This window comes from Anabrus simplex, chromosome 1 (assembly GCF_040414725.1).
Source record: "Anabrus simplex isolate iqAnaSimp1 chromosome 1, ASM4041472v1, whole genome shotgun sequence".
Classification (NCBI taxonomy): domain Eukaryota; kingdom Metazoa; phylum Arthropoda; class Insecta; order Orthoptera; family Tettigoniidae; genus Anabrus; species Anabrus simplex.
In genome coordinates, this window is record NC_090265.1 from 928,376,956 (window position 1) to 928,403,762 (window position 26,807).

The 26,807-nt window shown below is 37.3% G+C and overlaps 1 protein-coding gene across 1 annotated transcript in view; it reads left to right on the forward strand.

The window, feature by feature from the left end:
• LOC136857763 (uncharacterized) overlaps positions 1-26,807 on the forward strand; it is a 55,094-nt gene that overhangs the window by 10,827 nt on the left and 17,460 nt on the right. Inside the window, exon 3 of the mRNA XM_067136667.2 lies at positions 13,125-13,353. Coding sequence (XP_066992768.1) covers positions 13,125-13,353 — 229 coding nt within the window. The remainder of the gene's footprint in view (positions 1-13,124; positions 13,354-26,807) is intronic.

Genomic DNA, 26,807 nt, shown 5'->3' on the forward strand with positions numbered 1-26,807 from the left:
AGAATAGCACATAGAAACATCTTCATTGTTTTTTAGGCCTAAACATCAGTTGTCTTCTATAATGCATGTGACCACAGAGCACAGATCAACAGGACATTGGCTGCCTGCAGTCCAAAGAGTTTAAATGGAATAATAAAACTTATATTTCCACACTGAAAGTTTTGTTCTCTGAGTAGATTACAACGTCATGATATAAATAAAAAACCCACATATTTAATTTTTTTAATATTTATTCACTTTTATTATCGTTACATTTAATTTTGTAGTTATTTGCAAAATAGTCAATATAAATAAAATAAAATAAATAAACAGGGTAAAGGAAAGGACAGTCCGCTTGCCTTTTGCAGATTTGGAGAAGGCATTTGATCACATGCCACACAAGCTCATCTGATACTCTCTGTGTTCTCAGGGAGGTGTTGGAGTAGCTTATGTCCAATGTGTGAATTTTCTCTATAAAAACGCCACTAGCTCCATTCACTATGCTGCCATTATCACTACTACTTTTTGTATCTGATTGGGTGTCCATCAGGTGGTGGTGGTGGTGATCATTGTTTTAAGAGGAAGTACAACTAGGCAACCATCCTCTCTATAACACTAATCAGAGATAAAAAAAAATGAAAGGGATCTGATACTTCAAAAAATGAAGGTATTGGCCAAAGAAAAACAAGGGCCACGAAGGGCGTGAAAATGAAAGACTCTAGGATTCGCACACCTAATACCGTCGGGGTCGGAAAAGAGCAAGAATTGACCAAGGGAAGTCAGATAGGACAGATGGAAGTGAGGAGCCTGGCACAAGTAAGTGGAAGCAATGCCAGGACTAGGCTAAGGGCCCCATTTAGTTGCCTCTTACAACAGGAAGGGGATACTGTGAGTGTTATTCTACCACCACATTTTATGGACAAATACCTCATCCATGAGAATTTACACTGATGATATAATGTTGGCAAATGAGATGCTCTCGAATTGTTAGACACCTAGTGGAGAATAGGGGAATGAGGATTGTGGCCTAACTGGCAAAGTCCGAATGCGTGGAATTAGCATGCTGCTAATTGATTGCACCCCACTCACCAAGTTTTTTACTACTTTTGGTTCCTGTATTACAACTGATGGGGACACACTCTTGAATGCATGATAATGAGTTAGTGCCATCTGGCTGAAGTGGTGACGGGTCACAGGCGTGCTCTGCGATCGGAAGATTCCACTGTGCCTCAAGTCCAAAATCTATAATACAGTCGTCCATCCAGTTGTATTCAACTGAGTGGAATGATGGCCAGTTACAAAGAGCATGATCAGATACTTCATGGAATGGAGATGCGAATGTTGAGGTGGTCGCTAGGAAAAAACTTGCTTTGACCACTTGAAGAATGAAGATGTCCAGAAATCCTGCTTGATTCCGGATAAAATGATAGAAAAAAGGCTACAATTGTATGGGCATGTTACAAGAGCAGACATGAAATCCGTTGTAAGAAGAAAGAGCAGTCATGAACTCTATTATAAGAAGAACACTTGTGCTGAGCCCCAAGAGATAGAATCCACAGGGTTGGCCTAAGAAACGATGGTTGGACTGCCTACAAGGGGATATGCAAGCTGTAGATGCCCACCCCAATGATGCCAAAGAATGGACAAAGTGGAGGGTTAGGTGCAGAAAGGCAGACCCGAGATAAAATTGAGAAATAACTCCAGGAAGAAGAGTCAAAATAAATACAACTTGAGCTCCAGATTCTCTCAAGATAAGTTCTGAAGTTCTTGTATTACTACAGATAATATTGTCTGTCTCATTCCAAAGTTTTCAAGTGGTTTTTAAAAATATTTTGGAGCTAAAGGAAGAGACAAAGCCAATTTTTACTCCTGTTGTCCTTGCACATAATAAACAGATGTTAACATTGCAAAAAAGAATGGGTAAAATAGAAAAGATCATCACTCATTTGAGCAATTGCTGAATCATCTGACTTTGATAGGGAAACTGACAGATTTTACATGAAAATATTAATGTGAGGAAAGTTTGCAAGAATAAGGTACTGAGACTCATTACTCCTGTGTAAAGAGAAACTAGCTAACATAGATGCTGACATTCTTAAAAATATTGTAGATGGTCACAATGTTCAAAATTAATTGTGATTAATCATACATCTTTTTTCTCTTCAGTATGATATTGGAAATAAATGCCAATCCATGTACCGGTACTGGAAGAGCTCAGGTTCACCTAGAGAAGATAAAGAGAAATTTAAAAAAGACACAAATGAGCAAGTCCAGTTTCAAAGCAATACCATTCTTTGGTATCTGATGGGTGGTCATGTTGACTGGATGCTTGAAGGTAAGACCATCAATCAGCTCTGTGAGCAAGTTTTGACAATGTTAATGAATGAATGAATAGAAGTACATGACCTAAAATGAGAAGACAGCTGATGGATTCTTTACCAAAACAACGCATCAGCAGATGTATGTCAATGATCCCCTTGTTGGAACACCCAGTTAACTTCCCCGAATTAACCCCATGTGACTTTTTATTTTAAAAAGTCAGGTCAGTATTAGATAGTACCTGGTTAGAGGCTGTAGATAAAGTGAAAGCAATAGGGCTTGCAAGCAGTCTTTCACATGAGTTGCAACATTGTTTCTGACAGTGGGAAATATGCATAGAATGGTGTGGGGATCAGGGAGAAAACTACGTTGTGTAATTTCTTAAACACTTTATTTGAAGCCTTTACATTCATAGTAACAATAAATACTCAGAATCGTTACATCTTTTTGTTAGTTGGGGTGCCAAATGCTTTGCTGAGAATAATTTGTTCAGGAAGGTGCAATATTGACTTACTGTCTTACTAATGAATGGTGTATAACTTTTATACAAGGCTAATACACCGTTTATGTGAAATTCGTTTCTAATAAACCGTGTATAAGCCTCCTGTGTATACATCTGTTATAGTTATTCATTGAATTGCTTATACAAACCAGGACCCTTGTATAAGCGTTGTATAGCATTGAGCAGCAGAAAAAGAAACAAGTGAGCAGTTTATTTTTGTGGTATTTACTGTCTGCAGTAATATAATCGTGGTGAAAGAATGGACGATAACGTTGATGATCTTCACGATATTTTAAACATAGAAGACATACACCATTTAGAGGTTATGGAGGATAGATATCTTTGTAAAGTAAAATGCTTTAAAGGGACGGAATGACAATGAATAACTATAAAAGAAATTATGGTTGGGCGTATTTTTGTGTAATAATGTGTTACTGCTTAATAGACTTTTGCAATTGCAAGTTTATTATACATTATCTGCCTCTACAAAGATCTTTCTCAAATTTGAGTATAAAAAGGGACATATTCCTTGACATAAAAAGTGGTATAGCTTGAAAATTGTACATAATACGATTTCCACACTTTGTAGTTGAATACGCAGATATATGATAAATACCTAATAGAGACTTTTTTGAAAAAGAAAGGTTTTTTAGCTACAAAACAGCTTTTCCTTTCTCCTGAAAAGTAAGGATTTTGGAATGTGTACCCTTTTCAACACCGATTCAGATACAGTTGCTTACGTTTTCTGTACTATCCCAATTTGGAGCTCTTGATCTTTTCTTAAGTTTTTCCATTTCTTTCGTGGCGTTCATTACACAAGCAAGCTGAAGAAATGTTGATATCAATATAAGCCAATTTCGAGCTGTCTCATTTTGTGTTACCACTGTCTTTTTGGTATGCCGTGCTACTGCGCGACTTTCTGGAAAGTTTTGCTCGTAGATAACCAGAAAGAGGCGATCATAAAGGCGGTGAACGTGCGAAATACGTCGGTGAACTGCAGGAAGAGATTCCTACGACTTGGAACGAGTGTATACATGCTGTATAGTAATACATTGTGTATACCACGTTTATTAGTAAGAAAAATATACAGCGCTTATACGGGGTTTATTCACTGTATTACTATACAAGAGTTAAACAACTGTGTAAGGACTTTTTATTAGTAAGGCGGTTAGTCCAAACCACTAATGTTCTTTAGGTTCAGTTTTTATTAGTGGTACTTGGTCAATGTCTAAATTATTGGAAGCATTAATTAATTAACACGTAATATTAACAAATTAATTTCTTTCCCTGGACTTGCTTCTTACATGGAAATTGAAACATTTTTTTAGAATGGGGTGTAGTAGGGAAATTATAAATGCAAATAAATCGATTATAAAAATGTTTCACTGACTTTCATCCATGCACCCAATCTGATATTTCCAGTTGAACTTTTGGCACTCTGTTTTAGCTAGAAGTGCAAAGAAATTCTTCATTCCTCATTTTCTTTCCAATATACTAAGAGAAGTTGTAGCAAAGTTAAAGCAGTGAGTTTGCGGCTCTGAATGGTATACCGTAAGAGAGAAGTCAGCTCTATCTTTAAATAAGTAGGAGTGAACATTGGCAGGAGGGTACTTGAAATGAGGAGATAAAAGCTAGGTAGGAATAAACTCAGTGGGTTGATTGATGTTGTGTGGCTTCCAAAGCCATGTGCATCAACGCTCTTCATTGGGTGGGATGAATGGAGGAGGTTAGATCACCAAAGAGAATGATGGACTTGGCATGAAGGCTAAGAGAAGTAGAGTGAGTCCCAGGCGATACTGTGTAGACTCAGTTTGTAATTATTTAGTAATAAGAGGTGTGGAACTAAATGAGGCCACAAAGCTAATTGCAAATAGAGGATTGTGGAGAAGTTTAGTTTATTCACAGAGGCTTGCGGACTTGAATGCTGAAATGCAGTACAGTATATAATGATGTAGCCTATGTATTTATTGTATGCGTTTTTGTTCAATCTTGTGAATGGGATCAACCTATGAGTTGCAGTGGGTATAGTTCTGTATTTTTTTAAAGAGGAGAAAATTATTGCAGACCTTTATAATAAAGAGTTTGCTATCCACATCCATACTTTCTGCGGAAAAGTTTGTACCGCTATGGATCGTATGAGCAGAGGACAATGCATTTATAATTTTATCACTTGTATGCTCAAATATCTGGTGCACAAGATTAGTGTTAAAAAAAAAAAAATACTAGGAATAGTTGCATAGGAACATTCTTGATAAAGAGGGTGTCTCATAACTGCCATATAAGAAGATTAATACGTGAATTTGTAGAGTATTCAAGTCCATCTAACTTAACCAAGTTAAAAGTTTGCGAAGTGTTTTGAGATGCCAGAATTGGCTGTTAAATTAGAGTATCTGGCAACATCACATCAGAAGTGTGGTATTCTTGGTATGGTACGAGGACAGCAGCTGGTGTGCTGTTGTGTTAGCTCAGCAGTAAAGCGCTGTTAATTTTCATTTGTCTTACGAGCATATTTTTTTATTGATGATAATAATAATAATAATATTAATAAAAATAATGTAAACTGCAAGTACATTTCCAAAAGAGTTGACGTAAGCAAAAATCACATGACAAAAATTACCGGTGTAATAGGCAGCCCACTAGATGCTCATTAAGAACCCCTGCATAGTTTAAAAAACAATTAAATACGAGGATGATAATAATAATAATGATAATAATAATAATAATAATAATAATAAAGATAATAACAATAATAAGGGGACCTCTAAAAATAAAATATCTAAAAGTAAAATACAGTGTGTCATTGACTTAGCCAGGGCATGGCATGGCATGGCAGTAGATCAGTGGACCGATTGGCCAACGACATAGTACTGGTATTAGAACAACTCAAATTCTATGCTAGAGTGAGAGAAGTGAGGACTTAATTAAGATAAGTTCCAAATTCAAAATTTTTAAGGATTTAAACAGAAATAAGCGTAAATGTTTATAACCTACATTTCTAAGTATTTTGAGTGTGATTTGATAGAATCTGATGATGTTCTTTCAAGAATGAAATATGTCATTCTATTTTAATTTTGTTTATTTTTCAAGTCAGGTATAATTCTGTTACCATATGTTTTCATTTTTAGGTAGTTTATTAATTATTTCTTCAAAATTAGTTTTGGCAGACTGAAGAACCTAACGGTTATACATTACGAGCATATGGCTTTTAGTTGGGGATCTACATTAACAGTTATAATTTTTTGTGAAAATTTGTGTTTATTAAAAGGATTGTTCATAATTTTTGTGAGGATTTCATGTTATCTTTGAAGGATTTCGCATTATTTTTTAAAAAGGATTTTTCTGTTTTTTCAGTGATATGAAACATTTTAGGGATTTTGGAATTTTAAAGGGTTTAAGGGAAATGTCTTGGATGAAGATAGATTAACAAAGGGCCATTTCAAACTTTTATTAAATAATAAAAACATTTTTATAATGCCATCTGCGTACTGTAATTAAAATAGCTACCGTCAACTGGAGCTGCATTGGCCATTACGAGGCTACTTTGGCCCACATGAAAATAAATTATTTATTTTTATTGCACACATATACCACAACCTTTACACGTAGTTACCTATCCTAAGCCATAGATGGGAGCACCACTGAGATTTTGTGATATTTGAAATGCTTCCATCATCACCCACCAGAGTGCAGTGCTACTGTTCACAAACAACCAAGAAGTATGTTTTATGTTGGCTTCCTACTTTGTTTTATAGACTGACTCACATAGTAGGAGAAAATTGGAAGTTGACAATTCAATCCTCTAAACCCTTAGTTATGTGCTGTGAAGATACTAATCAGTCTTTTTCCGTTTATTACTAATTAAGACCTGACCCTATAGTGAGCTGGTCTCCACCTTACTTGGGGCTACTTTGGCCCGCTGCTTTGTCCTGGACCAAAGTAGCCCCAAGTAACTCAGAAGCAATTTGAGCTTTGCTTGGGTCAATTTGCAAGTAATTTTAATTTATTGCAGATGAAAGCAATATGATTCGTGTATATCAAAGGAAGATTGGGGCAAGGAATTATGCCAATTATACGACAGAAGATCTAGAAAAGTGTTTAGAAGAAATTAGATCAGGCCGAAAGAGTCAGAGAACTGCTTCAAATCTCTACAGAATTCCTAGAAGCACTTTAGAAAACAAACTGAAAGGGAAATTTGTGAAGCAACATGGTCATCCAACAGTATTTAATCCCAATGAAGAGAAAATTTGTAAATCACATCACTAACATAACTGAGTTTGGCTTCCCACTTGTGGAAAAAGAACTTAGATGAGCATAGTGAGAGGGAAGAGCCTGCTGATGTAAGACTAATCCAAAATGTAGACCTATTTGCTGTTCTGAAAGTGGGCGATTTTGTAACTGTCATTTGTGACGAACAGGAATATCCTGGATTGATCTTGAAGATTGACTCGGTCTAGAAAATGCTGGAAGTGGCCTCAGAAGAAAGATGTGATGGTATACTCCTAATCATTAGTTGTAAGAAAAATATCTCCACCGAAACTACATTCCAAGAGGGGATATTTTCAAGTGCCAGAGTTAGACAATTTTGTGTGATCTAGGTTCTAGAGCATTCTCTGTTCTTTATTGTTCAGATAGGTACTTTCATTCATTTTATTGATTTGTAACAGCCCTCTCTGAAGTACTGGTACCTACGGAATACAATATATGTCAACCTATGTCAGTGTTAAATAAAATTCTTCGTAGGCAAATTATTTCATGTTCTGTACAAATTCGTTCAGCTTAGTGTGTTCTTAAGTAATAAACTCAGAGCATTCTCTGTTCTTTATTGTTCAGATAGGTACTTTCATTCATTTTATTGATTTGTAACGGCCTTTTCTGAAGTACTGGTACCTACGGAATACAATATATGTCAACCTATGTCAGTGTTAAATCAAATTCTTAGTAGGCAAATTATTTCATGTTCTGTACAAATTCGTTCAGCTTAGTGTGTTCTTAAGAAATAAACTCAAATTTCTTAAAATAATGCTGTTTGGTTGCTACATTATCTGAATTACTTATTATGAGAGGTTTCTTTGGCCCAAGTTAATGGATATTACCATTAATTATGGAAACATTTACCTGGGACAATGTTTTTGGGCTGGGGGTCTATCTAGAATTAGCATGGACGGTTTTGTGCTACCTTGGCCCAGATTTTGAAAAAGTAAAATCGTACATCATTAAATGCTGTAGAAGCTCCTAACATGCTGTACATGCTGAGTAGGTACTTATAAACTAGGAAAATATGTTTGTAGAATTATTAGAGCACTTTCGTTCAATATATGTCAATATTAAAACTAAAGTTGGAAAATATTGGGACAAAGTAGCCCCAGTTGACGGTATATAAACTAAAATGTCATCAAAGAAAGGTACATTAATTGCCACGGTGTTCACATTATCTTCTTTTATTTTGCAACTCTGGTTGCTCAACGTCCCTAAGTAGGAAAAAAAGAAACTTTCACTGTCAACATTGTCACATGGATTACACACTGAATAATGTGCTCTGCTACTAAATTCACAATGACTGTCGCGTACTAAACAAAATTTTCACAATATTAATCTTTCCAAAGAGCAACTTATTTTAACATGGATATGTTTTTGGGCTGGGGGTCTATCTAGAATTAGCATGGACGGTTTTGTGTTGACAATTTTCTGATACCACGGTAACAATGGCAACCAGCGTACATCACATGTATACTAGGACAAGAAAAACATTCATGCTTCTCCAGATAGTGGAGAACTTAGTTAATTTTATTGGTTTGCTTTTGAAGTTCAGCATATCTTTGTATTATCATTGAATGATGAATGCTGGGCTAAACACTTCCATTACTGAATACAATTTGTGAGCCAGGCTTTTTTTGCTAGTTGCTTTTACTGATGTAGATGTTGATTCCCATAGGGAACCTAAAATATTTTTCCCGAATGAGTATGTTATTGGACATTATAAATTTTCCAGGGCGAAACGCAGGCAACCAAGAATGAGTTAGCTGGAAAATTTATAATGTCCAGTTGCTTTTACGTCGCACCGACACAGATAGGTCTTATGGCGATGATGGGACAGGGAGGGGCTAGGAGTGGGAAGGAAGCGGCCGTGGCCTTAATTAAGGTACAGCCCCAGCATTTGTCTGGTGTGAAAATGGGAAACCACAGAAAACCATCTTCAGGGCTGCCGACAGTGGGGTTCAAACCCACTATCTCCCGATTACTGGATACTGGCCGCACTTAATGCAGCTATCGAGCTCGGTGATGTACTAAATTACCAACCACCATGGAAGCCCAATTATCTCTTGGTAGATACTGTATATAAGAAAGATTATGACAAAATGAGAGTTCAAAAACGAAGAATTTTATTCTGAAACACAAGAGAAGTAAGACATATCTGTGTTGGTGCGACGTAAAGCAAATAGCAAAAAAAAAAAATTAAAAAAAAATAGTACATCAGTTTACTTTTGTGTCCAACAAATGCTTCAGGGCATACTAGAACCAGTTGACAAGGAAATGGCTCGAGGTACAGAGCTATCGTGATTTCGATAAGGGCATGATTGTGGGTTGCCACATCAGTGGGCCATCTAGCAGGGCAATTGCAGTGAAGTTAAAAAGGCCCAGACCAACAGTAGCATTTGTCCTGCATAAGTGAAAGGTGGATGGGCATTGTGCCCCATGGTGGAGTGATGAAAATGCAGCAGCTATACGTGATCGTCGATTGGCGTTCAAGCATTATTGTTGGAATCCTATGATGGCCAGCCATATTGCATTTAAGCACCTCCGCACTAAAGCCTGTTTCTTGATTCGAGAGAGTAAGAAAAGGAAGCTACTTGGTTAAAGTATGTTTCTTCCATGACTGTATGTACTCAGTCGTTGCAAGTGTAGATAAGACTCCTCTGTATTATCAGAGTCCAGAACATGCCCTCAGTCTCCAGAATCTCTATTAATGGAGACGTAGTTAAGATTCCTTCAGTCATTACAGATCATATTGCATTGCGTTGCGTTTCTCAGCTACATCCAGCACTGAGATACAACCCTGCAGGCAGAGGCTCACAAACTCTCATTTGCATCTTGTGCTTCATATTCCTATAACGCGACTTTCATGGAGTGCACTTCTACTGTGCAAGGACACAGTTCCTGAGCCGGACAAAATTCCTAAACAGATGCTTAAGCATTTGTGCGATCAATGTCTCGGTGATATCCTGACCCTGTTCAACAAAATATGGAATGAGTTTCCATTTCAATGGCATGAGGGAGTTGTAATACCAATTTCCCAGCCGGTTAAAGATTCAGAGCTTCTGGATAGTTATAGCCCAATATACCTTACAAATTGCCTTTGATTTGCTATTTGAAAGGACTGTGAACTGGCGACTTGTGTGGGATTTGAAAGAGTGAGGTGTCTTGACTAACTACCAGTGTGGGTCTCGCTCTCATCGTCTGCCACCGATCATCTGGTTAGACTGGAGAGCGCCATTCAGGAGGCTTTTCTGTGGAAGGAACACCTAGTCGCTGTATTTTTTGACCCGGAGGAGGCTTACAACACTACCCTGCGATATGGGATTGTCTCCATCTTATGCCAGTGGGGATTTGGGGAAAATTTCCTGATGTGCATTGGGAACTTTTGTGAAGAAGGAAGCCATATTTTCCAGTGTCGATTTAGTTAAAGCTAACGTAAAAGCTTTCCAGTCTTTCAAACACACTTCTTCAGTACAAATTAAACGTAACTTATCTGTAAAAAAAAAAAAAAAAAAAAAAGAAAGAAAACACACACACTTTTAAATAAAGAATGACAAGTTTCATTCTAAAAGAACATCTTCACATTCTATCAAATCACTTAAATCATGCGTATATATGTACCGTATTGTTTACGTAGCGTAAACTTGTCAATGATTGAGAGTTTAGTGAAAATATGAATAAGTATTAACAAATAATGATTGTATTAGTATTGGCATGCATGTAACTTATTTACTATTCTGTACAGTAACATTACTCGTATCTGCAAATAGCATTATCTGCGATTCCAGTTCTTTACTCATATCATCTACTAGCTGTTACCTGCGACTGTCTGGTCAGACACCGTGACTCCAGCGACCCTCCTGAGATCTTGTTGCAGTTCTCTGGCAGTTGCTGAATGACATCGCTATGCACAGATGGTCATATATTGGTCATCCTTTGGGGTATTGCTTTTAGGGGCTAAGATGACCACCAGGCGACTGGCAGAGGTGACTGTGGAGCATGCGACATAGAACTGTTCGTGTGAGAAACAGTCCTCGCTCAAGTCGAAAACCAAAAATATATGCATTTCTTTATTTTTAAACGAGATTCCAAATACCAGCTTTCACGTCTGTAACATGTTCAGTTTTTGATATATAAGTATCCTCATAAATAGAATTCAACTCCTTTTTCAGTCTTTAACCCCCATAAGTGGATTTTCCAAAAACAAAAAGTACATGTTCCTTTATTTATTTTTAAAGGATATTACAAATACCAAATTTTTGTCTGTGACATCTTCAGTTTTTGAGATACAAGTGTCGCCACAAAAAATTAATTCAATATTTTCCCCACTTCTTTTCAGCCCCTCCCCAACAAAGTGGATTTTCCGAAAACAAAAATGTTTCGTTATTTTTAAAGGTGATTCCAAATACCAATTTTCACGTCTTTAACCTGGTATGTTTTTGAGATACTCATTTTAAAAATTCATCTCCTTTTTCACCCCCTTAGCGACAGAATATCCAAAAATCCTCCCTTAGTGAGCACCTACACTGTAATACAAATGTATTCCCAAAGTTTTGTCTCTTGATATCCAGTAGTTTTGGCTCGGCAATGACGAATCAGTCAGTCAGGACATGTTATTTTATATACAGTATATAGATACAAATAAAATAAAAATGTCCTGACTGACTCATCATCACAAATGTGGTTTACAAAGAGGTTCTGGTAAATGTAACTCAATTTTTTGGCAAGTTTTTACTTTAGGAATTTTCAAATAATGTCTCAGTTTAATACCAAGGAACAATTATTTTTATCAAATTACCAAATTATGCGTGCACAAGTGTCCCATTTAACGCAGCAACATCACGCAGCTCACCTTCTGTTTGCCCATACTCATGTCAACTGGCAACTTCGCCAGTGGAGACCTGTGTTTTTCACAGACGAGTCTAGATTTCCCCTGGCACAGCGTGATGGACGTCGACGTATATGGAGACGCCGTGGTGAGCAGTATGTGCCAAATGTTGTCCAGGAAGGCCAATGATACGGACAAGATTCTGTGATGGTGTTTGGTGGCATCAGTATTGATGGCCGAATGGATCTTGTTGTCGTCCGTGGTAATCTTACCACTGTGGGGTACATTAAACAGATACTGTTACAGCAGTCCGGCTCCATGGCTAAATGGTTAGCGTGCTGGCCTTTGGCCACAGGGGTCCTGGGTTCGATTCCCGGCAGGGTCGAGAATTTTAACCATGATTGGTTAATTTCCATGGCACGGGGGCTGGGTGTATGTGTTGTCTTTATCATTTCATTCTCATCACTACACGCAGGTCGCCTATGGGAGTCAATTCAAAAGACCTGCACCTGGCGAGCTAAACCCGTCCTGGGATCTCCCGGCACTAAAAGCCATATGCCATTTCATTACTGCTACAGCATGTGTTGGTTGCTGCTTACGGTGTTGGCCCTTAATTTGTACTCGTGCACTACAATGCCAATGGTTTTCTGTGGTTTCCCATTTCATAGCAGGGCAAATGCTGGGGCTGCACTGACACAGATAGTTCTTATTTTGACGATGGGGCAGGGCAGGCCCTAGGAGTGGGAAGGAAGTGGCCATGGCCTTAATTAAGGAACAGCCGCGGCATTTTCCTGGTGTGAAAATGGGAAACCACAGAAAACCATCTTCAGGGCTGCCGACAGTGGGGTTTGAACCCACTATCTCCAAGATGAAAAGCTCATTAGTTTATCAACAGCCTGGTTAAGATTTAATGTGCTTTTGAATATATCTCTTCAACAACAAATATAAGACATGCTAAGTTTGTTTTTATATTTGGTGACTGTTTTTGCCGTGATATTGTTTCCAGTTTGGTAGATCTGGCTAAAGATGACCTAAGTAAAACAGGTCGAAATTAATACCATTACTAATAAAACGTAGAAACATCAAATTGTATTAAATAGGTGGACCTTCCCTACCTTTGACTGTAATCAGTTCTTTATCGTCCTTATAACATATTGCCAAAGAAAATCTGTATAGCTACACATAAAAAGAAATTACAGTGGTTTTCTATAAATGTACGGTATTTTTTCATTTTGAATGCAGGTTGTACTGCTTCAATCGAACCTTTGGAAGTATGCCAAGAAAAGTTGGATGTACTTCATTGTAATGCAAAATTACAAAGAAGTTTGAAGCAGTATAATGGTGTACTCTCCTGTTATATGAATGTGCTGGAGGATGCAGTAAGTGTAATGTTTATGTTCAAGAAAGAGATTGAACTGAAGATGGGAGACTTGCTCGTGAAGAAAATCAAATTACTAAAATATAATGCAGGGTAAGTATTTTTATGGGTTAGCAATTGGCTAAGAGTGAACTTTATATGCTTCATTAGTCCATAGTTCTTCACCTGATCCTGTCTTTTTATCATCTAGCACCAGAGTTCATACAGCATTACTTTTAGTGATCATCCCTTTGAGGGTAGTCCATATTCTTGTTTAACTGAATAATAATATAACTAGAGGAGCTGAGCTGTTCTGCAGCATTCATTATAAATAGATCAGATAATGCATCTTAATATGAAAAATCTCCATGTTCTCCCTGGGTACTTTTTTTTTTTTTTTTTTTACTTCACTTTTAGGATTTGCATTACCTGTTAATTGTGTGAAGTGAATTTTTGTAGATTTCTTTGCGACGATTCGCATTTTACAAACTATTTTGTAGTTTAAGAGTTACTGTGTATTTAATTTAAAATTTTAGTTTTAAATTACTGTATTTTGTTTCACTTAGAACTTTGTCCTTGCGACAGCCCAGATTGTCTGGGAAGTAGTTGGTTCTTTTAAATAAATTTAAAAAAATAAATGGTAACTGTACATATTTATGCATTGTGCTATAGATATGATGTACATGATTCAAACTACCATTGGGACTGTCTTTAGTCAGCCTAGCAAAAAAACTGTGGATTCAACACTAATCTTTGTCATTATGGACATTTTCTGACTTCCATGCCGATTGAGGCTGAACTTGGTCTTAAACGGTATCCAGAGTGTCCAGTTCATTTCAGCGATTTTTCACTAATATTGGTCGTTTTCGATTAGTTTTACATGCCACTTCCTTCCAACCCCAATCATAGAGGTGCTAGTGGTGCTTTGCCCCCAGAGTATTACCTCCAGATAGTAAGTCACTAGCATATGTACCAGTGGTTTGCTACGGTATTCTAAATTGTATATGGGTATCATAGTAAATTACTGTACATGCAGTGAATTAAGATTTTTTTAAATTGCATGTGTCTTAGCGTTATCCCCGGAATAGCATGAGGAGGTCCCCATACGTTGTTTCCAGTGTAAAATGCGAGTTGCGGAGTTGTGATGATAATGTCAGGCTCACTTGCCTACTGTCATTCACAATGGAGTTGGGAGGTTTTCATTGCCTACTGCACGGTCACAATTGATTTGGGGAGTTTTTGTTACAATGGCAGGTCCTCTTTCCTACTTCCAGACACATTACAGTTGAGATTTTATTTTATTATAATAGCAGGCACCTTCCGTGCTGCCAGTCAAAATTGAGCTGTGCTGTTATTATTATAATGGCAGGTCCCTTTTCCTAATGCCAGTCAGATTACTGCCAGTTACACTCCATTTGGTGAGTTTCAATTATAATAGCAGGCCACCTTGCCTAATGCCAGTAACAATTTAGATGGGTCAATTTTTTTTTTTTAATGGCGGGCACCCTTGCCTGCTACCATTGGGTAGGGGAGTTTTTAACAAAATTGCATGCTCCCTTGCCTTATGCCAGTCAAATCGAGAAGGGAATTATTCATTACAATGGTAGGCCCTACTTATTAATGCCAGTTCGACAGGAGTTGAGAGACCCCATTCCTACGTACAAAGTCGATGTGGGGAGTATTGATTACAATAGCAGGTGCCCTCCTACTGACAGTCACTATCGATTTCTAAAGTATTAATTATAATGGCAGACATCCCAGTTCTTGATCGCTACAAATTGATTTCAATGAATATATATAGATTGATATACGAAAGTATATGTACATTCACAATATTGCAGACCTTCATTTACAGATTAACTGCTGCTTAACAATAAGTCATATTGATAAACTGATTACACCGTAAGACGCCATTTTTAGCCGTCTAAATGGTTTATCCTATGATATTTTCTCATATCTCCTCTGTGGGTTAGATTAAATTAGTAACATTGAATAGGGCAAAATTTGGGTACAGTTGTCGAAGAGTGCATTAATTTTTCGATACATATGTGACAGCTAAAAACATAGAATTTGGATCACATATGGCCACTGGGTGGGCCAGTGTTCGTGACGAATTGGATGATTCTGTCTTGATTGTAAGTCTGTCAAACTATGATTTGTAAATTGTAAAAGGTACAAAATTTACAGATTACAATTTACAACCGAGAAATGCAGCCAAATATAACTTATAAGGGATAGAGATACGACGAAAAGTCGTAGGAACAAAACTGTAGATCATTCCAAATTGAACTTAGATCGTGCCATCCGTTTTTTAATACAACTTAACCATTTAGCCACCAAATACCTCTAAACGAAGGTCTGCACCGTTATTAAAATTGCCTCCATATTTGATATATTTCGGGGGTAAAAACCCAAAAATGTAAACATCTCATAATTTTTCCGTTGGTTACAGGCTCAAAGCTGTAATTTTGTCAAATTTCAATTTTGTAGCTCGTAGAGTAGATTGTGCCACCATCTTGATTTGGGGGTGAGGCTTAAAAATTAGGACTTTCAGGGAACATTTAAGCCCATGTAACCTATAGGTTATCATTTTTGATAAATATATCTGACTGCGTTCGTATGCTGAGGGAATTTGAAGAATTTTCGATTTTTCTAGGGATCCTGAAGTCATCAGTTTCTCCAGTACTAAGTTTTTAAGTTTCTGAGATGCCTGGAAGTGTCTCATTAATTCAAGTCTATTTTAATTTTTATACCTTTATATATATACTATGACCTTCCAATGGTCTCTGGATCAGAGATAGAGGACCCATTGAAGGTTTAGATAACGAAGAAGCAATGGAAATTATACGGAGGTATACATCCAGCCGTTACACATCCAGTCACTATACGTCCAGCTATGTCTGTAGTCCGAGATAACTCGCTCATTTGAATAGTAAATTTTGATAGAAATAGGATGAAGGCGTCAATTCATAATCTCAGAACCCCGCGGTTTTCGGATAATTGTATCTAGAAACTCATTATCTACTGTACAAGCGGAAACCGGTAAATGAATGATCACATATCAGAGGGAGAATGAAGTAAATCTGTATATTTGACATTCAGATCCAGCTATGACATATACGGCGGAGGCCATGGAATGGTTTAAATGATGCAAGTTCAGTGATCAAGAAGGCGTTTATGAAATATTCGATTGTACAAGTTAAGGAGATAGTGAATGGTTGAGCGTGTTCTTTTGCATGAATTCTCAATTAAGAATGTGATCTTGTCACTGAAGTCATTCCTCAAATGTCAAAAACACATGGAAAGGAAACTACAGACCAGCAATTTGTTAGAAATTATAAAAACGCGAACCACTGTTATTATTGAAATATTAAGATAGGGTTTTGTTTTATTTGAACAATGATATGGTAAGATAGAGATTGAAGGTCGAATAGAAAAAAATTGCTTCACACGTTAATTAGGCTGATCTAAAATGATAAGAATTTGAAGAGTTATTGTGTGAGAATACGGAAAGAATTGTGGTAATGTAAGATTTAGTGTTTAACATAAGGAAATAAGGTGAGTGTTATAAATCAACGCTGGAATGTTTATGGGAGTGTTGTATAATGTTGTATTAATTCCAGTTTTACAAGTTTCAGGTCAGATGGTCTACGAGAGTGAAAGATTGTCATTGTTTACCTCAGTCAAAACAACTGTGCAGGCATAAGTCAGGATTACCGGGCGAGTTGACCGTGCGGTTAGAGTCGCGCGGCTGTGAGCTCGTATCCGGGAGATAGTTGGTTCGAATCCCACTGTTGGCAGCCCTGAAGATGGTTTCCGTGGTTTCCCATTCTCACACCAGGCAAATGTTGGGGCTGTACCTTAATTAAGGCCACGGCCGCTTCCTTCCACCTTCTTGGCCTTTCCTATCCCATCATCGCCATAAGACCTATCTGTGTCGGTGTGACGTTAAGCCAGTAGGAAAAAAAGTCAGGATTAGAGTTCTGACGGGCCTGGAATTATGTGGGATGAAATAAGTATCTGAAGTTTGAGCAACTGAGAAGATGGTGCTGATCTACAAAAATCCATCAACGATAAGTACTCCAAAATATTGTCCTTCCTCTATTCTATCATGTAGAATGCATTGTAGTGTAGATTTTCTTTATGTTGTTATAAGGTGACATGATTAAGGTACAACTTGACTAACATAGTTTGATCGTCACAAATGTTTCATAAAGTCCGTGAATAGTAGTTAATTTCTTAATGAGGAGATATTAAAGCTATAGTTTTCCCGCAATCTTGGTAATTATTCCCGATTTTCTAAAGATTGTCCGTGTGTTCAGAAGATACTGTCTTTTTAGTTGAGGTGACGTACTAGTTATTGCTAGGATAATTCTTGTTGAGGTGACTAGAAATGATTAATGTGTGTGTCGATTTGAGATCTTCTTATTGGATAATTTTCATGTTATACGTGTGATTTGTGAGAGATGATTATGTTTGCCATGTTAACATTAAGATGATTCTGACACGTATTTGGTTATGAGATCGTTTCTTTGGATATATGTGCTTGTGTATTTTTGGAAGGATAATTATGAATAGGCATGGTGCGCATGTAAAGTTATAAGGAATTGTGAATGATATGATCGTCGATAGATTGATATGGTGATAAATGCGGTTGTTAAAATAGTATGGTTCGTTGGAAATAAGCATTATGGAAATGTAGTGTAATCTTCGAGAATTTCCAATACAAGACGACATCAATATGAGAGTAACGAGTTGTCTCATATAACCAATGTTATTGTCACATGAAGCAGTGCATGACTAGTGTTCATTTTGAGTAGTTGCTTTGCAGTATTTGAATTTCGTAGACAGTAGTAAATCTTCATACTTTTCAGGAAAATCTACGGATGAGGCCACTTGCTGAGGGATCGTTTTCCAAGTCATCTTATTTCTTAATGATGATAGTAGCTAGATGTTGTGTATTTAAGTGCAGCAGAGCATAGGGTTTCAGGAGTGTGCTGTTCCTGTCATGTAATTTAGTTTATTGGTTGGAATTAACTACAATTTCTCTGAAATGCAAATGATTGTTATTAGCAAGCGATAACGTTGGATGCAGGTTATTATGGCATACTCAAGTTGTCAGATAATTAATTTATGCGATGAATTACGCTATTGATAGAGTATGGGAGGACAAGATTTTGGGTTAATGAGTGACAGATATGAGTGAATAAATATTTTAATTTTGTTATTGGCAGACAGTGATAAATAATGGAATAATTTAAATTGTCTTGATGATCAAACCTTCAGCAAGTTCCATGTTGGATTTACAAATTATTGAGATTTTGAGTTAGTTATTTTCACCCGCCAACAATTTATTAATTTTACAGTGATCAAAACCAACAAAGCATACAGTATTTGAATCATTTTCTTATTTTTCAATCATGTTGTTATGTTAAATACTATTATCGTTTATATTTCATTCACAAATGATTTAATTAAATTGGGATATCCTTCCAAGAAACTAGAATTCTTGGTATTTTCATTTTTTAAAATTAATAATTAGAATAGCCTCACATAGTTATATAAGATGGATTCTCGCCATATCAATAAGAGCCCGATCTTAAGCAGAAATGAATTGTAACCGGTACTCGTCGAACGTCCATGCCCGTGAGTGCAATCTCGTGAAACTTCGTTGACACCAGCCGAGGCATACCTACATTATTACGAACCCTTAGTTAACGTGCCCATAATACATTATATATAGATTGCTCCAAACTGTGTTCCATTTATTAATATAGATTATATTTCACCCCCTTCCCTAAGGGTTCTAAGGGTGTCTTGCCCCCACAGTATTTTTTCCAGTTAGTAGGTAATATTTATATGCCCACCACCCCAAAGAGGGCCGAACTTGTATTTTAAAAAGTCCGGAGTATCACTATTTATCTCAGCAACCACGAAAACTATGGATTCAAAATTTTTTTAGATTCTTTTTACATCTCACCCCCTCGGCTCCCTCCGCTAAGAGAGAAAAAATCTGGAGTGTCGGTGTTCAGATCAGCGACCCCTGAAAACTATGGATTCGACACTATTTTTGATTATTTTTATATCTCGATCCTCCCTCATCCCCACCCCAAAGGGGGCTGAATTTGGACTGAAAAGAATTTGGAGTGTCACTATTCATCTCAGCGACCCCGAAAACTATGGATTTGATACTATTTTAGATTATTTTTATACCTTTCAGTCCTCGCCCCCTGCCTGTAAGTGTGCTAGGGGTGTCTTACCCCCTCCCCACTCGGTTTGTCTCCTAATACTAAGTAATAAGTGTACCAAATTTTGTTGAAATCGCTCTAGTGGTTTAAGAGAAGATAAAATGCATACATATGTACATACATACATAAAATGAGTTTTATACATATGGATATGTGTACGAAGTTTGGTTGAGAGCTTTGCAGGAACATACACACACATATCCATAATCTCGGTCATTAGGGACATATGTTTTTTAACCCCTCTCCCCTCGCCGATGGAGATTAGAACGGCATCTGGAGTGTCACTTTCCATCTCAGCGACCCAGAAAACTATGGATTCAACACGTATGTTGGTTGTTTTCGATGATTTTTACATTGCAAGCAGTCATCTTCATGATTCGTATCGATGTCTAAAGTATTTAATTTATTAAAATTACACATTCATTCCACCTTATCGATACTATATATTTAGTGAAGCAATTTCTTCAGTTAGTAGTACATGTTTTGTTTTTTTATTTTTACATGTAGCTTCCAACCTCGAACTTTACAAGTGCTAAGGGTGTCCTACCCCCACAGAATTATTTTCCAGATAGTAAGTCATTGTGTACCAAGTTTCAATGAGAGTTATGCTGGAACCTACACACACCCGTCCGTCCATCCGTCCGTCTGTCCGTCCCCTCTCTTGGTTATAGTGGCTAAACACTTGGGAATCCAGAGTGTAATTATCCATCTCAACAACCCAGTTAACTACAGATTCAACACTAATATAGATCATTTTTGATGATTATTATTAATTGTTGTTGTTGTTGTTGTTATTATTATTATTATTATTATTATTATTATTATTATTATTATTATTATTATTATTATTATTATTATTATTATTATTATTATTATTATTATTTGTCACTTTCTTCTCAACCGCCCTCTCCTTGGAGTGCTAGGGGTACCTTACACCTATGGTTTGCCTATAGTTGTCTGGCATTAATCTTTTAGCTCCTTAACTGTGTGCAACGCAACAAGTACAGAATGTATTGCATGCTAGAGCAAGCCTTCGCCCGCAATTATTGGAGTGGCCATTTAGTGATTTGATTTTAGGATTACTCAAAGTTGACTGAACTTAGACCTATCAATGCCTGATGTTTCACCGGCAGATAATTCCGGAGAGAATAAAATAAATATGAAGCAAATTGGTCTTGTAGAACAGATGGACGGACTGGACAAAGCAGTTTCTAGTAAATGTTTAAAATATGTAGATAATGAGGAACTGGATTCCTAGTACATAACAGTATTCAGAACTCGGTGATAGACTTCACATCACCTTTGGAATGCCTCTCCCAACTCATAGTTAAATGCACCAACAAGGTCTACATACTAGTGAATGCATGTGATCCTGCCAACAGCGAACCTGATAAAAACAAAGTAGAGAAATCTTCTTTGGAGATTTTAATGCCAAATTGGCAGAGAATGAGAACACCACCATATCATTGTCAATTTCTCCCCACACAAAACGACTAACATCAATGGACATTGTTTAATCAGCGTATGTGGAATGGCCAACCTCCAACTGATGTCCATACACTTTAACCCAATGAGCAGTACTGCCGTCTATTTACGGCAGTGTTGCTCGTGGCCCACGGGAGTACTGCCGTCTATTTATGTTTTCGAAGTTTGCGCCTGAATAATAGGCCCTACTGCCGTCTATTCACATTTCGTGTTGAATGTTTGAAATAGAACAATGTTGAGGGAAGTTTGACATATTCAGCAAACTTTATTCTATGTTTTATCATAGTTCGTATGTTTTGTGATGAAGTTCTGTCCCAGCATCTCTAGTTACGTAACCTAACTTCTTATGTGATTGTGCTATGAATTACGACAACACCCGGGAACTGTTTTCTATTGTTGTTTCCTGTGAGTGCATTGCATGACTATTCCTTGACAATACACATTACTTTTATCTTCCCTCATCTCTGGTTTCTGTAGAAACAAACACTGTCTGATAGTAAACAAATACGCGTGGTGATGGCCGAATCGAGTTGAGAATGCGGGATTGCTCTGCAAGATATAAGGAGTCTGACGATGAAATTTGATATTTATGATGGTGCTAATGATTGTAAATTGTCCGACGAGAGTGAAATTGGTATTTCCTCGGAAGACGACAACACGGAAATAGAGAACGAAGTGCAGCGCTCTGCTGTCGCAAAGAATGCTAAGCTGTCAGCTGTTCAAACCGAAGGAAGAAAGTGGAGTTCTGTAGGCAGGTTTCTTTCTACGCTTTCTGCTCATTTTGATCAATCAAATTCAGGGGTTACTGATAATCTTCATTTGAATGATAATGACAATGACTCTCGACTTGAAGTGAGGATTTTCAGAGAAGTTGTTGATCGTAAAATTGTGAACTCCATAGTGTCAGAAATGAAGTACAATTAAGTAATACCTGATTGCCAGCCATTAAGAATTTACGTATTTAGTAACCTTACCTGTCCCTTCAGTATTGTTATTTTGTCTCTGTTTTTTCCAAATTCGTACGTTCCTCATCGCCAGATGTTTCATTCCGGGCTCGTGTCAGTCATACACCTGTCACTGTCATATGTTACGTACACATGTTATGTGAACCTCTTAGACTGATTCTGATGGTTCGGTTAGCTTCCGCTTCGAATGCTAGCGCTGTGCCACGTCCGGGGAGCCATCTGGTGGTGAATGAACTTACCATTTCCACTTCTATTATGACGTTTAAATTTAAAAGAGTCGTTGTTTAAGAAGCCTTTCTCATGGACAATCAAGATTTTCTTCTGATGACGCAGAGCACGGTTCTCTGCGAAACTTAAAGAATTTCACCTTAATTCTAGACACGGCATAAGCCCAAAAGCCTATACAGTATCGTGTCTAGAAGTACTAATTTGTTACAGGTAATACGGACGTTAAGGAAAATTCGAAGTTACTTAAGTGGCAAGGCATAACCGTGGAGACTCTTTGTTTTCCTGGCAACTGTTTTGTTGATTTTGTTGAAGGAAAACAGGGTGAAAAACTATTGGTCAACAAATAAATTGATCGAAACCCCGATGTTCGGTAAATTGACCTCTTATTGCAGGTTATCCTCATGAATTTTTTCCGTACTGAAAGTTATTCATATAAGAAATAACAAAGGTATTTTTACTATTTCACCTATTCAATACAACCCACAGTTCTTGTGGTTACATTTATAAACAGCTATATATATTAATGGTACATGTTTTTCCCTTTCTAGAGGGCATCTTCAGCCTTTAGTCAAATTAAAATGCTAAACTTAAATATTAAAATTTAAAAATATGAAACCAGAAAGTAGATAATTAACATTGTAAAACTAAAACTAAAATACAAAGTCATTTGAAATATGGACAACACTAAAGTAAAACATGTGATGATAAAATAGATTAAAATAGCTTAAAAATCAACGTCTGTCTAAAACTATGCTTCTGAAGCTCAAAGTCTATCTTCATCATTGTATGACATGTGGTAGTTGTATATTTTCAAGCATGTAATTCCAGTATAGTCGTGCCCATAGTTAAAATTTATGTTCACACTGAATAAAAATGAGCATTTGTACAAAATATAATTGTGTGAGTTATGAAATTCGTAATTAGTGTGTCGTAAATATTAATGGGTGAGAATGCAGAGTTTATCATTAGAGACACATAAAATAAGACATTTGCTGGACTTGCTAAAAATATCAAAAAGGTGAAATGTAGATGACGACGTAGTTGCATTGGACGTAAGACCTTTCATAGAGAATATTTGATAGTTGAATGGAACGTCGTTTCTCTGGAATGAAACTAAACGGAAAGAAATTTTAAACTCCTGGAAAAGTTAAAAGATCCTCACATTTTTACCGGTCTAGAACTGTTACTTACATGTATGCCTAGATGTTATGCACATCCTCCCGTTATAGCAGTGTTAGCTTGTATGTTGATCCTGCTTCTAGTGTTATATCTATGTAGCAAGAGGCAGTGTGAAACATGTAGGGGGAGGGGTAAGGGAACACGGGGGTGAAGAAGGGGTAGGTGGAGCTTTATACATTAGAGCTGTTAAAGGAGGGAAGCCATTCTGATTGACCGGAGCGGGCCTGACATTTGGAGAGCTGGAGGAAGTCTTTAGACCTATAGAATTAAATATGCAAGGGTACTTAGCTTTACTTGTTTTAACCATATTCAACAAATTGGGTGTCATTTCGTATAATGGGCTTTTTACGTCCGTGACATCATTAAAATTCTTATCTTTGTTATAAATCTGATCCAAGAAAATATATAAACTTTTTAGTTCATTTAGGAGTTCAACTTTCCTCATGTTCTTAATTATTGTTAAGTCCTGTGTCGGTGTGACGTAAAGCAACTAGCAAAAAAACAAAAGTTAAGCATGAATGGATTTTTCTCGTTATGTTAAATGTTTGATCTGTTTCTGTCTCATCCTTGGCTTTGACAATATGAAAGTGACTGAGGTATGAGCGATGCTAGTAATACCATGATGCAGCCAGTCCCTGGTATGAATGGTATGAAAATATCATTCATAGGGTCAGCTGGTGTGTGCATTTCAGTGGGCTTGGCAGACAGGTATGCGAGCAACTTCTGACTCTGTGAGGAAAGCAGCGGGAAGCTATCTCATTCCTCATTTCCCTAGTACGCTTTTTCAGTGATGCCTAGGCTATGACAGCTGTTGGCATACCTGTGGAGGATCAAACCAACCTTCGGGCTGAATACCAAACATACACAACACATGCATAATGACTTGTTTACTGGGCGAGTTAGCTGTGCGCTTGGGGCGCGCAGCTGTGAACTTTCATCTAGGAGTAGTGGGTTCGAATCCCACTGTCGGCAACCCTGAAGATGGTTTTCCGTGGTTTCCCATTTTCACACCAGGCAAATGCTGGGGCCTGTACCTTAATTAAGGCCACGGCCACTTTCTTCCCACTCCTAGCCCTTTCCTGTCCCATCGTCGCAATAAGACCTATCTGTGTCGGTGCGACATAAAGCAACTAGCAAAAAAAAGTCCTTCTCTATCGAAGTGAAACGGTGTCCTGTCTCCCTCATATGTATGCTCATTGCCGAGTATTTATTATGCTTCTGCGCATTGAAATGCTCCATATATCTTGTATAAAACATCCTCTCTGTCTGTTTAGCTATATCCTCTAAAAACATAAAAATTTAATTAAACTACACAAGAGATCTCGCAAGACTTTTTAAAGTTGAAATGGTCAATCGACTAATTAATAAAATTAAGAATAGGATGTCCACAAATCTAGTGCCAGACAAAATTAAAAAAACTAATTATGCCACTTTCACTTTCAATAACCCAGCTATGCACCGGATCACAAATGTATTTAAGAAACATAATTCCAATTTAGCTTTTCGAACAATTAAAACCAGACCTTATTTTTAAATCATAATAAAGTCAATCATAGCAATAACCAATATACGGGATCTGGAGTGTACAGATTGACATGCTCACAATGCGGATTGTCTGGAAATGAAATGGAAATTGAACACCAATGAAAATTTTGGAGTGTCTCGGCCAGTACCATATCCTGGAGACATTTGATAGGTAAAAATGTTGTAAAGTCAAGTCAGTGTGTTGTAAAGGATACGAACTTGATCACATATAGAGAGTAATTACGTTTTTGTCAATTTTAATATTCTTTTCATTATGTTGAGAAAAATATTTTCTACTCCACTGATTTCAATTAAATTGGAGGTATCAGTTATGAAACGTAAGTGTAAATTATGTCATTTTATTAATAGAGAAAAGTTAGAATCAAAATAACTTAAAGAGTCTGGAAACGCTCAGAAGAACTCTGTTCAACTGAGCGATTCACTTCATTCGCACGTAAAAGGCGAATGAAATTCTATGGTCATTTAGCACAAATGGATAACTCACAACTAACCAAGAAAATATTTTTTCGTTATCAGTGGGACACTAGTGAAAGTACGCTGGCTATTAGACACACAAAAGGATCTCTCAGAAGTCGATGTTGACACCCCGACAACAAGGAATACATACAGACAAAAGATTAACACCCGTAAGTTTGCACTCAAGAATCCAACGGCAAGAAACTTGAACGTAAAGAACGCATAGACACAAGAAAGATGACTGGTCCATGGTGAAAGGATGAGGAAGTTTTGGGAAAATAAGAACAGGAGTGTCAAGTTGAAGAATACCAATAGTATATAACATTTTCAACACTGTGCCCGTATGGGATACGGGCGTGCTGCTTTCCTGCTTCTGGACGGTGCCCGTATATGATACGGGCATGATTTTCTCGTGTGTTTATATCCAGCTGCATGTATCATGTACGGTTCCCGTCCCTTGGTTGGAGGTATTAGTTCATCTAGTGACCACTAGAATGCAGCAGTTGTCGGGAATTTCGAACTGAAACGATAAACAGGGTATTTTCTCCTTGCCATGACCTCTACCGAAGCACTCGGTTTGCCGTGTGCTGCGCGCGCCAAATCTGTCATGCTGTCAGCTGTGTTACTATGTAAACATGTCTTCACACCAGCTCAATGATAGTGATATTTTGGATATTTTATCGGGAGAAGCGGGATCAGAGATGGATGAAAGTGATGACGGCCCTGCTTACGAACCGGATAACGTATCAAACGGTAGTTCAGGTAAGATTTTTATTTATTACGTCACTTTGGAACGTAAGTGTTTAGCTGAATTATTTTACTCTGAATACAAACGATAGAAATACTTCCCCTACAGAAATGTGGGTTTTTTTCGTGTAGACGAAGAGACGCAGGCTGATGATTCACCTGTGCTGGGAACATCTGCTAGATCATCTGAACCTGATGATGAATGGTCAGAAACAGATGACCAACCACAGGTACCTGTCTTCCAGTCGGCATCTGGTTCTACTCAGTTTTGCGCAGGGAGTGACGAAATGGATTGTTTCAGTAATTTGTTTTAGTGACGATGGGATCAAAAATATAAAAAAAAACGGACACTAACAGATTTGCAGGTACGGCAGTTGCGGCAATGAAACGTCAGGGCAAACTGAAGGAAAATTCCATGTGGCACCGATGGTCTGCAGTAAAACTTCACGAAATTTATTGGTTTTTTGCAACAATTTTGCATATGTGTGTGGTGAAGCTACCCAAACTTAGTGATTATTGGTCTACTGATCCCTTTTATCAGACAGGATTTGCCAGTCGATTGTTGAGTCATGATAGATTTTCCGGAATTTTATTTATGTTGCACCTAAATGACAATGCCACCTTCATCAAGAAGGGGGAACCTAATCATGACCCACTACATAAACTCAGGCCTTTCTTTTATTTTTTTGTGAACAAATGAATTGCCAGTTTTCAG